Source organism: Spermophilus citellus (genome assembly GCF_964194105.1).
Source record: "Spermophilus citellus genome assembly, chromosome: 4".
Taxonomy (NCBI): domain Eukaryota; kingdom Metazoa; phylum Chordata; class Mammalia; order Rodentia; family Sciuridae; genus Spermophilus; species Spermophilus citellus.
Genome location: NC_138185.1, coordinates 171,769,697 through 171,783,493, shown reverse-complemented (window position 1 = coordinate 171,783,493; position 13,797 = coordinate 171,769,697). Strand labels below are relative to the sequence as shown.

The 13,797-nt window shown below is 34.8% G+C and overlaps 1 protein-coding gene across 1 annotated transcript in view; it reads right to left on the bottom strand.

Moving 5' to 3' along the window:
• Nucleotides 1-13,797, bottom strand: part of MIS18BP1 (MIS18 binding protein 1) — a 36,762-nt gene that overhangs the window by 22,136 nt on the left and 829 nt on the right. Inside the window, exons 2-5 of the mRNA XM_081291840.1 lie at nucleotides 6,976-7,609; nucleotides 3,212-3,316; nucleotides 2,458-2,939; nucleotides 116-189 (exon numbers count right to left, since the gene is read on the bottom strand). Coding sequence (XP_081147966.1) covers nucleotides 116-189; nucleotides 2,458-2,939; nucleotides 3,212-3,316; nucleotides 6,976-7,516 — 1,202 coding nt within the window. The 5' untranslated portion in view covers nucleotides 7,517-7,609. The remainder of the gene's footprint in view (nucleotides 1-115; nucleotides 190-2,457; nucleotides 2,940-3,211; nucleotides 3,317-6,975; nucleotides 7,610-13,797) is intronic.

Sequence of the window (13,797 nt, the reverse complement as noted above, 5' to 3'; positions counted from 1 at the left end):
CCAGGCTACCACTAGGTCACTAGGTCACAACACCAGCCCTCTTGTATTACTTATAAGCTTTTAGACAAATGTCCTCTTAAATTTTATTACAAGAATATTTAAATGTTATACTTACATCAGTTTTCCTTCTACACATATAGCAGTATTATTATTGATGACTTTAATCATCCATTCTTGAAGCTGGATTACCTAATCAAGCATTAAGGAAAGAACATGTCTTATACTACTTCCAGGATAGACATTACAAATTAAATTATAAAGAAAAAACTTAGATCTAAGTAATCCTAGCAATTCCTTATACTCATCTATATAAGAATGTTAATCTATTAAAACACCAATTATCATAAGGGACCTAATAATTTAGAAGAAAAAAGAGTTACATACCATCAGCTTTGTCCCTTAAACAATTAGACCATTTTTTTTTATAAAGCTGATGTACAGGTGCATTTCAATTTTCTATAAACTCTGGTGACTGATGGTAATATACATTTAGTAGCATTTTATTTCAAAGTGAAAGTATTTGAATAGCTCAGAAAACTAATTTTTTAGTGCGAGTAAAATCCCATCCAAGTGGAAAAATTTCTATGAACATCTGTGCAAAAAAAAACTTTATATTTCATAGTAATTTAAGATTGAACTCTCTCTGATGAGAACAAAACCCAAAATTTATAAGATAACTAATTTGAATTGTCATTTACATTATATGATATTATACATTTACATATAAAGACAAATTCTCCAGTGGTGGTTTTATACTGCATCAGAAAATGTTCAAATGGGAAGATAGTCTTTGTTACCGCTCAATTATGTTCATTTTAAATATTATAGGTAAGACTTGGGCAAAGTAAAATAAAAAACATTTCTTTTTTTCCCCTACTCCCCACATTTGCAACTACCTGAGATACATCAAAGCATTGGTCAGATGAAGATAATATTACAGTAAAAACTAATATTAACACTGTTCCAAGTACCTTAGCTGTATTAACACATGCTATCTTCACAACACTTGGAGGTAGGTACTATAACCTTCATTTTACAGATAAAGAAACTGTAAAATCTAGTTAAATAACTTGTTCATGTCAAACACATCTAATTAATGGCACAAAAGGGTCACAAACTGTGGAATTCTGCTGCCTCTAGAATCCATTCATTGTTTATTCAGTAAATATTTGTTGAGTTCTATACACTGTTCTAGACAATTGGGATGCAGCAAAAACCAAAATGGCTGCCCTCGTGGGGTGGGAGGCAGGAAGGCTGGTGGGGGGGAGGGGAGGGGTTTGGTGGAAGCAGGAGGCAAGTAATGTGGTAGTATCCAAAAAGATAAAGATTAAGATGTCAGCAGACAATAATTACTAATAGAAATAAGTTTAAGATGTGAGATAATTGGAATGATTCTTTAGATATGATAGTTAGGGAAAGTCTTGGAGCATGGAATTGAACAAAGTTGACAGATGAGCTATATGAACAAAAAAGGCTGGAGGCACTGGGATGTGGCTCAGCTATAGAGTGCTTGCATAGCATAGCATATTCGAGGCCCTGGGTTTGACCCTTAACACCACATAAAAACAAAGAAAACAAAGGTATTGTGTCCAACTACAACTAAAACACATTAAAACAGCAGCAATCACAAAAGGCTAGGGATGTATCTCAGTGGTTAAGCACCCCTGGGGGTCAATTACTGGTACCCCAGAAAATAAATAAAATTCAGATGAAATCTGAATACATCTATTTTGAAATAAATAAGTAAACTTATACCCTTCTTTTTTTTTTATATTTTTAAAATTTTTTAGTTGACACAACACCTTTATTTCACTTGTTTATTTTTGTATGTGGATCGAACCCAGGGTCTCGCACATGCGAGGTAAGTGCTCTACCGCTGAGCCGCAACCCCAGCCCCATATACCCTTCTTCTTAAACCTGTATTTCCATTCCAACTCCTTCAGAGAATTTATCCTAATGTAACAGAGTTTGATGTTCTAAAAAACTCTTTTATGAATCACTCTACATTGTAAATCTTCAAATCCTTAGATGCTATAATTCCTTTTTTTTTTCAATTATTCTCTTTGTACCCCAAAACAAGGCAAGAAAATTTCAGAGCAGGAATGAATTCAATGTTCATCCTTAAAGTCCATAAGTAAATTGTTGAAGGATGTGCAACTAGAAATAGAGAAATATAAACATTAACACCTGTGTCTTCTTACTTTCAGTTCACTGTTCTTTTTATCATGCCACACTATTGCTACAGTAAATAATAATATAACATGAAATGTGCATTAGAGTTCAACCTCTTAAAGAAAGAGGAATAACAATTCTGGGGGTAGCTCAGTTGTAGTGTGCTTGCTTAGCATGCGCAAGGCCCTGGGTTCCATCCCTAGAATCACAAAAACAAACAAAAAAACACAGCTAAGAACAAGTGGTACAAACAGAAATAAATATGTGCCTTAAAAAATTTCCTACCTGACTTTTTTTTTTAACTTCATTTGTAATAGTATGAATTACACTTTGAGGAGAAAGCTCTGAAATATTTCTTTTTGAATTCCGAGGTAGTGTTAAATGTAATCTTGGACTTGCAAGTATAATTTTACATGTATCATTCATTGAACCTGGAAGGCAAGTCATTATAGACACTGACTTTTCATTTTGTTCCTTAATTTCTTCTTGTGAAGTCCCATCTTTTATCACTTCACTATCAGAAACCATTAATTGATTACCATTTTTAATAGGAACACAATTAGTATTAACAATCTCAACATTAGTATCTTGGAATTTTTCATAAGCAGAATCATTGCCTTCTAAAACAAACGTGTCCTTTTTGGAATTGATGGTTCCAGTTGTATTCTCTTTTGAGTGCAGAATTTGTTTAGTTAGTTGAGCTCTAATTAATGCCTTATTTGATACTTCTGCAACTGAAACATTTTCTTGGTTTAGAACTGGAAGTTCTGCAAAAAAACACAAAATAAAATTTACAGAAGAATCACATGAAATTAAAAGAAATAACAATTTAAAACTCTTATATTAAAAAAAAGACTTCACATTAGGAATGTACCTCCCTTCTACCCAGTATTTCTCTGAGTACCTCTGGGTTTTATAATCCAACCTTTTGTCCATAGTCTACATTTATTGCCTACAATAGGAAAATAATTATCTACAACATTTAACAATACATTGAACTAACAAACTAAAAAAGAAACAAAATAAGAAAACAGTTTACCATAAGTTAAATTGTGCAGTTGTGCTTTCTTTTCCTTCTGGTCTTGAATCTTTTGTTTAATGGGAAGAATATTTGATGATTCTAGAGGAACTTCTTGAACTGAGGCTGAGTTTTTTTAAAAAACAAGTTGAATTGTATTAGTTATGCTTAAGAAAAAAATGCCTATTTATATTCTTGAAATAAAGACATTTAGGTTTAATAATGATCAAACTAGTATGGTGCACTTTTGCAAAACATGACCGTCATATAAATTTTCCCTTTATTATTTTTTCATGCCTTTACTCCATTATATATGTATAAATACATATATAAATTTCTCTAAGGTCTAATCTGCCCAATATAGACAAAACTATACTTACTATTTCTTTCAGTATCTTTGGCCCTGGCCCTACCTCATGCAAGGGGTAACAAGGCTCCTGGTTCAGGCACCTACGACAGGCTTGACCTCCATATAGCAACACACACCAACCATCTGCACTGGATACCAAGGCCCCATGTAGCTGGGCATAAGCCCTGCTTGAGAACCTGACTAAAGGACAGATGGACAGTCTCACACAGTGGCCTACAGGCTGATTCACACTTCCAGCCAAGAACTCTGGGAGTGAAGGAGAAGGGGACCAAATAATATACTACTAGACTTAGAAACCTAAAATATGGAATAAAATTCTGGTGCTGCCACAAACTGGGTATGCTAAGATTACGCATGAAATACCACCCAGGCTTGAAATTTCTGCTTCTGTTTTCTATAAATTTCTAAAACATGAAAGAACAGTTGAAGAGCGGTTACTTATTCTTTAAAAATTTTATGTTGAGAATCTAATAGCAGACTTAACCATAATTTATATGGCTTTGAAATCTCTTTTGTAGGCTTTCAAAGGCACAGAAGTCTATTGACATCTACGATAAATAAGGACTTCTGGTATTGCTTGCATTTTATACACTTCTGATTTACATACTAGATCTTTTTTTTTTTTTTTTTTTGGATACCAGGAATTGAACTCAGGGGCACTCGACCACTGAGCCACATCCTAGCCCTATTTTGTATTTTATTTAGAGTCAGGGTCTCACTGAGTTACTTAGTGCCTTGCTTTTACTGAGGCTGGCTTTGAATGTGTGATCCTCCTGCCTCAGTCTCCCAAGCCACTGGGATTGGAGTTGTGCGCCACCGCACCCACCATACAACCTAGGTCTTGAATGTTTCTTGTGTATAGAAATGAGATTCTTTCACTCATGAACGGGATGATTATAGATTTAAATTTGTGCTAGAGAAAGAAAAACTGGGTTTATTTAATGACAAATATTATACTTGAAAAAAAATAAGAAATGACTATGCTTTAATATGTATACCACTTTGGACTTATAAATCTTAATATAAAGATTTTATTATAATGATGTCATAAAAAGAAGCTTAAATTTCATGGCTAATTGTTATACTCTTGTACTCCTCCTTAACTCTTTTGTCCTTCTGTCACTACATCTTACTTGGCAAAATTAAAACTCAGATAATATTTAACTCCCTGCCTATTCCACACCAGCATTTATGCAGTTAAACAGGGCTAGAGGAAAACTTACAACCATATTTATTGGTCCCCCTTTAAATTCATGCCCACAAATCTCAAGTAGCTCTTTAATGTCACCTAGAAACTCAAATTTAAGCCTAGATAATTAACTATTCTCCTCTCCTATACTATTCAAGCCTCCACCTCCTCAAATTTCAATACTGTATAATTTTAAAGCTGTGAGATTAGATGGGATCATCAAGGAGTTAAGTCTAGAAAGAGAAAATGTTCAAGGTCTGAGCCTTGAACATTCCACCCAAACTGCCCTCATTCAAGTCAGTGACCTCTAAATCACTAAATCCAAGTGATCCTCACTCAGTTGATGATCTTATTTCATATTTCAGACTATGTGTGAAATTTTACAATGACCCACCAGTATCTGTATTTACATACTGCCTTCGTTTTTGTTAACAATTTTGTGTTCTAGCTAAGGTCAAATCTCTACTTATGCATTAGATTCTATTTCCTTTCAACTATTCAAGGACATCATACAAGCAATCCATTCATCTCTTCCCACTGAATTATTCCCAAAAGCATATAAAAATATTATTATTTCACCAAATATTAAAAACTACAATATACTCTTTAACAATTCTCATTACCTCTTTGTTCCCTCAGAAACACTTTATCTATGGTCACCATGCCAATTTCTCTACTTACATTCTCTCTTGAACCCTTTCGTAACATTTTTATTCCTACCATTCCACCAAAACTGCCCTCATTCAAGTCATCAGTGACCTCTAAATCACTAAGTCCAAGGATCAAATCTTAGCTATTTGACCTACTAGCAGAATCAGACATCGTTGATGTCTCCTTCCATTTTTTTAAAATTTTCTTTGTAGTTGTAGATGGATAGCATGCTTTTAATTTATTTGCTTATTTTTGTGTGTCATGCTGAGGATCAAACCCAGTGCCTCACACGTGCTAGGCAAGTGCTCTGCCAGTGAGCCACAGCCCCAGGCCTGATTCCTTCCATTTTTAAGCATTTTGTTCTTTCAGCTTCTTCGGCTTCATTCTCCTGGTTCTCCTTCTTCCTAATCACCTTTCTCAGTGGCCTTCTACCCTTCATTCTAACTTCTAAATGTTAGAGTACTACAGGCTCAGACCTTGAACATTTTCTCTTTCTACACTTCACTCCTTGATGATCCCATCTAATCTCAGCTTTAAATATTATTTGGTGCTAATAATTCCCAAATGTCCTTCTCTGCCCTTTATAATTTCCTTAAATCCCAACTAAAAATTCCCAACAGTCTAACTGACTTATATGCTAATTTCTAATAGTCATACCAAAATTAACCTGATGAAAAATTAACAAGGTCCTCACACCATTCTTCCTTCAATCTACACCAGTTCAGTTAAATTATCCTTCCAATTGGTCAGGCTAAAACCCCAAACCAACCAATCAACTAACTAACCTGGAATTATTCTTTATATTGCTTTTTCTCTTTTATATCCCACACCCAGCCTATGAATCAAGTCTATTGATTCCACCTTCAAAATATACCCAGACTCTAACCACTTTTTAATTCAATCACACCTACCTCCTGGACCAAGTTAGTATTGTCACATGCATAATTGTAGTGTCTCTATTTCAAATCAACAGCCAGAGTGATATTTCAAAAACGTAATTAGATCTTGCCATTCCTCTGCTCAAAGCCTTCCAATGGCTTCTTATTTTGCTTACAGTAAAAAACAAGCCCCTGTTTTGTTTTTTTTTTTAAACCAATAAGGTTCTATATTATCTGACCCTCTCTTATCCCCACCTCTTTGGGCAGTCTATTACTCCATGGCACAATAACTTCATAGTTAATCCTTGAATTTTCCAGGCATGTTCAGCTGTTACTTAGGTGTCTGGATCATACTACATTTCTCAAAATACCTGTGTCTATCACTTCCTTCAAATTTTTGGGCTCAACTGCCACCTCACTGATGTTTACCCTCACCATTCCACGGAAAATTACAACACCCTCCAACTCTCCCCATCATCCTTATTCTGCCTTTCCTTTCTTTGCTTCTTTCTGCTTTTCCTCTTCAACTATACCATAAAAAAATACTCTTTTAATTTACCTGAATGTGACCTATACTCACAGAGGCAGAGATTTTGAAGCATTCTGTTCATAGCTGTATCCCAAGCGCCTAAGATATCTGACTCACTAAAACACTTACGACTTTACAGCTGTTTAGCCAACACATGATAAAACTAACCTCTTAGTGAATTGTTATCTGATAAGAATGAGTTGTTTTCCTTTTCTTCATAGAAGCAGGTATGCTGCAATGGTCTTTTCTCATTTTTGTTAGGAGTAAAGATTTTATGATTTTCACTTTTCAGTGGTTCCAACAAACTATTGTTTCTTGATGCTTGTTCTTGCTTATCACGCAGTACTTTTTCTTTCATTCTTTGAAATATTTTTCCTGGTGATTCATAGTTTGCTTTACTTTTTAATGCATCCATGTTGGACTTGATAGCACTGATATCAAGACAACTGTTAGATGTAGTAACCTCTGTTAGCATAGTAGATTGAAATATGTTTTTATTCTTAGGAGTTGTCATTTCTAAAGACTGATTCTTTTTGTGGTCATTAGATTTTAAAGAGGAATTCTGATATTTGACCAAATCTTTTATAGGAGTAAGTGTGCCTGAAGGAATGTTGTCAAAAAAGATTGCATCCATGGACATATTTCTTTTTTGAGAAGAGGTCTCTGAAGACAAATGAATTCTTGGATGTTTTAAAGGTGTTGTAATCATCTTGATAAGGACAGTAGCAACAAAATCCCTCTAACAGAAAATCCAGTCAAGCACAATTTTCAGGATAGTGTGTCCGCAGCGGTCCAGAGAAACCTGCAGTTCGATGGGAAACCAATCATCATCATGGGTTAGTGCAGAAAGTTTTATTTATTTGCTTTCCATAACAATATCTCAATTAAAAGGTTCAACTACTTATAAAAACACTAGATATTCTATACAGCTCACAAATCTGACTAGGATTTTATTTATTTAAAGTCTCATTTTTATTATTTTTAATAGATGAGCAACTTGGTCTTTAATTTAACTTCTTTACAAAAAACAATATTCACCAAATAATATGTCCAATAGCTCTACTGAGTTTTGAATATCTGTTTTTGAAATTTATTTGAATATTAAGTTTTAGATGTTTCAATCCAATATCTGCATCAAAAAGCAATGACATAGGCAGTCAGTATTAATTATATTGTGTCCAACTACAACTCAAAACATATTAAAAAAAAAGATTAAGTTTCACAAATGTGGCATTTCCCTTTATGCACTTAAATTTTAAGGCAGCACCTAAAATGTCCAAAAACAAGGGCTGAAAATTCTATTCAATTATTTAAATAATCTCCAATGCTGACTTTTATGCTCCAGAACACTTAGATTATGAGGTCCTAATTGAAAACCTTCAAATAGAAAGTAAATTATATTTATTCAAAATTTTTTTGAAAAAAGGAATGCTATTTAGAATTTTTGGAGAAAATCATATACTTGAACATACCAGTTCTTAGACTTGTCTTACACTTGATCTTAGCCAAAAGGCCAAGAAGCAGTTTCTTTTTTAAAAAATATCTTTATTTCATTTACTTATTCATTTTTATGTGGTGCTGGGGATTGAACCCAGTGCCTCATATGTGCGAGGCAAATGCTCTACCACTGAGCTACTTACCCCACCCCTTAGACTTTTTTAACTTGATTCTTACGTATGAATTTTATTTCCCATACCTAGAAATTAAGATTCTAGGTAAGGAACCACAAGTCGCGTAAAGTAATTCTTGGGAAAATAAACAAAACATTTCAATCCAAGAGGCCTGGAACTGACTAATCAAGATCAAAAAAGACATCAAGCATATTATCTACATAACTTCTATGTTAAATAAATAAGCAACCTAAAAATTCATATAAAGTATTTTATACAATAATTTATAACTGAAAAGGGAAACAAAAGAGTATTACTCAATAATAACAGCTAATGAGGAGGGGGGTCTTGGAAGTTTGATCCTGTGACAGGAAAACCATTGTAATTCTTTCATAAAATACATGTTAATGCATTTATTTGTATGTCTGTCATTGTGCTAAGTGTCAGAAGTACTGGGAGTTATGATAATTACTATTGTTCATTTTAAAGGGTATTAATAATGCTATACTATTTCTCATAACCAAAAATGTTCATGGACAAATACAGGGGAAATGTTAGAGTATGTTCAAAATTTCCCAGTCTCAGTTCCTCAAACCCTTATCAAACACTTAACAGAAATTGCAAACACACTAGTAGCACTGAAAACAGGCCCATTCTGTACTGACATAAAGAACTGCTTTAATTTAAAGGCAGATATTTATGGGTACATTGAAAGGCTCCAATAATCAGTAGCACAGAGCTTCTTCCAACAACCTACCCTTTCTCCAACCAATTCAAACAAGTAGCAGGATGAAGGTGAACATTCAAGACTCTGAAAAAATCCTCAAATTCTATTCTCTCTCCAAAAGACACAATAAGTTCCTCTAGAGTTATTCTTTCCCACTATGTGATAAACAGCAACTCTAAAGAAGTTAAACATATGCTAACAGTTTTGATGTAGTTAGTGGAAGAGAAGATGCAGTGGAAAAAAAAAAAAATTACCTAGGATTTTCTGACCATAGAGTCTCTGCAGAATACTTAAAGAAGAAAAACAAACCTGGATAGTCACCCAAGAAAGATCTGAAGCCCCATTCCCTAGTTAAAAGAGCAGAACAAAGAAAACAGATCATTATCAATGTTCAACCTTTGATGAAACAGGTTATAAAATGGGAAAATAGGGTCAGTGGTTGAGTGCCCCGGAGTTCAATCCCTGGTACCCCCCCACATCAAAAGTACATTGAGATACCCACTCACTCTAGTTAGAATGGTTATTATCTATAAAATACAAAAGAAAACAACTGTTGGCAAGGATGTGGAGAAAACGAAATCCTTCTACACGTTGTTGTAATGTAAATTAGTACAGCCATTGTTGAAAACAGTATGAAATTTCCTCAAAAAATTAAAAGAGTTATCATATGATCCAGTAATCCCTATGTCAGAGTAATCTGTACACTCATGTTCACTGAAGACTATTCACAATAGCCAAGAGGGAAACAACCCAAATGTCCAATTACAGATGAATAAAGAAATGTGGTATATCTATATAATAATAGAATACTACTCAGCTATAAAAGAATGATATATCTTGTCATCTGAGACAACATGGATGAAGCTGGAGGAAATCATGTTAAGTGAAACAAGCCCCACACAGAAAGACAAACACTGCATGATCTCACACATGTAAAATTTGTAAAAAGCTGACATTATAAAAGTAGAGCTGGGCGCAGTGGCTCCTACCTGTAATCCCAGCAGCTTTGGAGGCTAAGGCAGGGGGATCCCAAGTTCAAAGCCAGCCTCAGCAATGGCGAGGTGTTAAGCAACTCAGTGAGACCCTGTCTCTAAGTAAAATATAAAATAGGGCTGGGAATATGGGTCAGTGGTTGAGTGCCCCAAATACCCTGCAAAAAAAAAAAAAGGATAGAAAGGTAGCTACCAGAGAATGAGGAGAGGGTTGGAAAAGAGGAGATGAAAAAGGAATCAGGAAGAGGGAATATGAGGACAATGGGAAGAAATGGTGGTCACGTGGCACAAGATAGGAGGAATAAGTTCTAAAGTTTTAGTGCTAAGGTATTATATTTTTCAAAATAGCAAGAAGAAAGTTTCTGTTCTCACCACAAAGAAATGATAAAACTGATGAGGTGACAGATATGCTAACTATCCTGATACACAATGTATACATGTATTGAAACATCAAATTATAGCTCATAAGGGCTGAGGTTGTGACTCAGTGGTAGAGCGCTTGCCTAGCATGCATGAGGCACTGGATTTGATTCTCAGCACCATATAAAAATGAAGGGCTGGGATTGTAGCTCAGTGGTAGAGCATGTGCCTAGCATGTGCGAGGTACTGGGTTCAACTCTCAGAACTGCATATAGATAAATTAAATAAAGGCCCATCAACAACTAAAAATAATTTTTAAAAATAAATAAAGTTACTGTGTCCACTTAAAGCTAAAAAATAAATATTTTAAAATATTGTAGCCCATAAATATACACAAGAAAAAGAATCACAGATATGAAAATAAAAGTAGAGTAGCATAAGGGAGTATAAATATGGTGGAAAATAATAACAACTATGAACAATAGAAATGAAACAAGAAGATGAAATTATAGTTTTAAAGTAAGTTATAAAGAAACTGAAGATGGACAGTGGTGATCCAACAGCACATAAATGGAATCCCTAAAGAAAAGCAAAACAATGGAACTGAACAAACAGTGCAAGCAAATATTCCTGAAATAAAAAGCAACTTGACACTTTTTAGCAGTAAAAAATGACAAAAAAAGTTCACTGCCTAGACATATATGTGAAGTTATTATAAGTAAAAATAATATTTCTTCAAAAATAATTGTATTCTTCAAGTTGAAGAAAGAATAGAACATACTGAAGGTCAAGCAGACTGGATCTAATAGATGGAAGTTGTTAGGGGACAGACAGATGAGGATGGTGTGACTACAAGGTTAATTGACATTCTATAAAATGGGCCACTGTGCCGATTCCCCACACTCTTTGCTAAAAAGCAATTTACATGCAGCCCGGCCTGGCCTAAGTAGAGAGGTTTTGTCACATTCTTCAGCAAACTACCTGTTATTTGCAAGGAAATGCAAACAAGAAATAACCTTGATAACAGGAACCCACATTTCAACCCAAGTTGAAAGTAGAGATTTTTGTGACCCTTTTCACAGACCAGATTCCGGAAGGATAATTCCTCCTAACCATAAAACCTGTAATTATTAAGAATCATTAAAATTATTAAGAATCCAATTAGAACTGCTCAGCATGGGTCAAGGATACATGAAATAGCAATGAGGCCAACCTCAGCAAATTTGCGAGGCCCTAAGCAACTTAGTGAGACCCTGTGTTAAAATTGGAAAAAAAAAAAAAATTGTAAAAAAGGGCGGGGGATGTGGCTCAGTAGTAAAATTCCCCTGGGTAAAGTCCCCTCTACCCTCACTGCCAACACATACACACAAGCAAACCAAAAAACTGGCAATAGGTACATGAAAGTCATGATGTCACTGTGCTGTCAGTCAAAAGTCAAGAGGTAGATGTGGGGGAACTATGGAAACTTCTCTAGGATTCACAATAAAACTTGAGTGCAAGAGAGGTATATTGTCTCTCTCCTCTCTGAAAGGACCGACCCACTTTCTCTCTTTAGAGTATCCCCTTTCCCTTTTCCTATCCCTTCAATAAAACTTAAGCCTGTTACTCTGAGGGACATCTCTGAAATCTTCTCATATTAGAGACGGTGAATTCTAAAATGGTATACTTCTGTTTTCTTTAATTGCTTATGGCTGTTTAGAAAATCTACTTTAAAAACTGGCAAATGCTGATAAACTAGGGGAAAAATGCCCTTTATTCATCACAAAGACTCAGTAGCTGAAAAAACATTTATGAAAAGGTGGGCTATAAACATAGTATATGTAAAGAGTTATCTAAACAACTGTTATTGTGTATGATACTGAATGCTACTCTTCCCCAAAATAAATTCTTCTGGGGACTTTCTGCAGTGGAAGCTGTAGTAATAATTACCATAATGGAATGGGTTGAAAATCTTGAGTATGCTAACCAAAACTGGTAGGTGGAGTTAAGAGAAACAAAATTCTAAGTTAATGGGCAAATAAATGTGTGTGGATGTGGCAGGGGACTTGGCATATAAGACAAAGGGCTAATATACATGACACTCAATGAGAACAATGAACCAATTTTAAATAATCAACATGGAAAATGGCCAAAGTACACGAAAGGCAATTGACAGAAGAAATACAAAAGGCCAATAAATGATTCATCTAACACTCTATTTTACTAATAAATGAAGAGATGCAAATTAAAACGTTTTACTTATCAGATTGGTAAAGACTAATTTCAAAATATATGTATCTCTATACCACTGACACCAAAATTCTTCTAAATTATTTTCTCTACAGAACCATAAGAATGCAAATTCATATTAGTGTTAATACTACTAATATATATTAATAATAGCCAACATCTACTGAATAGTATTAACATCATGCCAGCCACTATATAATCTTACTGCAACTCTTTTTATTTAATTTTTTAAAAATTTGTTCTAATTAGTCTTACTACAACTAAGTACTGTTACAGGGGCTGGGGCTGTAGCTCAGTGGCAGAGCACTTGCTTAGCATACTTGAGGCACTGGGTTGGATCCTCAGCACATAAAAATAAAACAAATAAAATAAAGGCATTCTGTCCATCTACAACTACAAAAAAAGAGAGAGAGAAAGAGAGAGAGAGAGACACACACACACACACACACACACACACACACACAGAGATAAGTACTGTTATTGTGACTAGTTGGTTAAGTGATGTGCCCCAGGTCACACTTTACAGTAAGTGAGAAAGAGCAGGAACCAAGTCTACTGGACTTCAAAGCCAAAGTTCTCCAGCAACAAGCAACAAAAGCTACCACCACACAATGACCTTCACTGCAGTACCAGGGAAATTAAAAAACAACCTAGACTAGACATCCACCAATAAGGGTCAAAATAAATTTCAAAATAAAATATAAGAAATTTAATTCTATGTACCCAACAACAATATATATATATATATAAAAACACGAAAGCTTCCAGGAAATACGAAATTAAAAAAAGGAAAAAGGATGTATGGTTTCATTTCTGTAAAAAAATAAACACATATGGCGGGGTGGCGCACTCCTGTAATCTTAAGGCCAACTTCAGCAAATTTGCGAGACCCTAAGCAAGTTAGTGAGACCCTGTCTTAAAATTGAAAAAAAAAAAGTAAAAAGGGGCTGGAGATGTGGCTCAGTGGTAAAATTTCCCTGGCTAAAGTCCCCTCTACCGTCCTCGCCAACACACAAACCAAAAAACTGGAGGGGTCCATTATCTATATATCCCTGTGAGTCCTGGGCCCCGC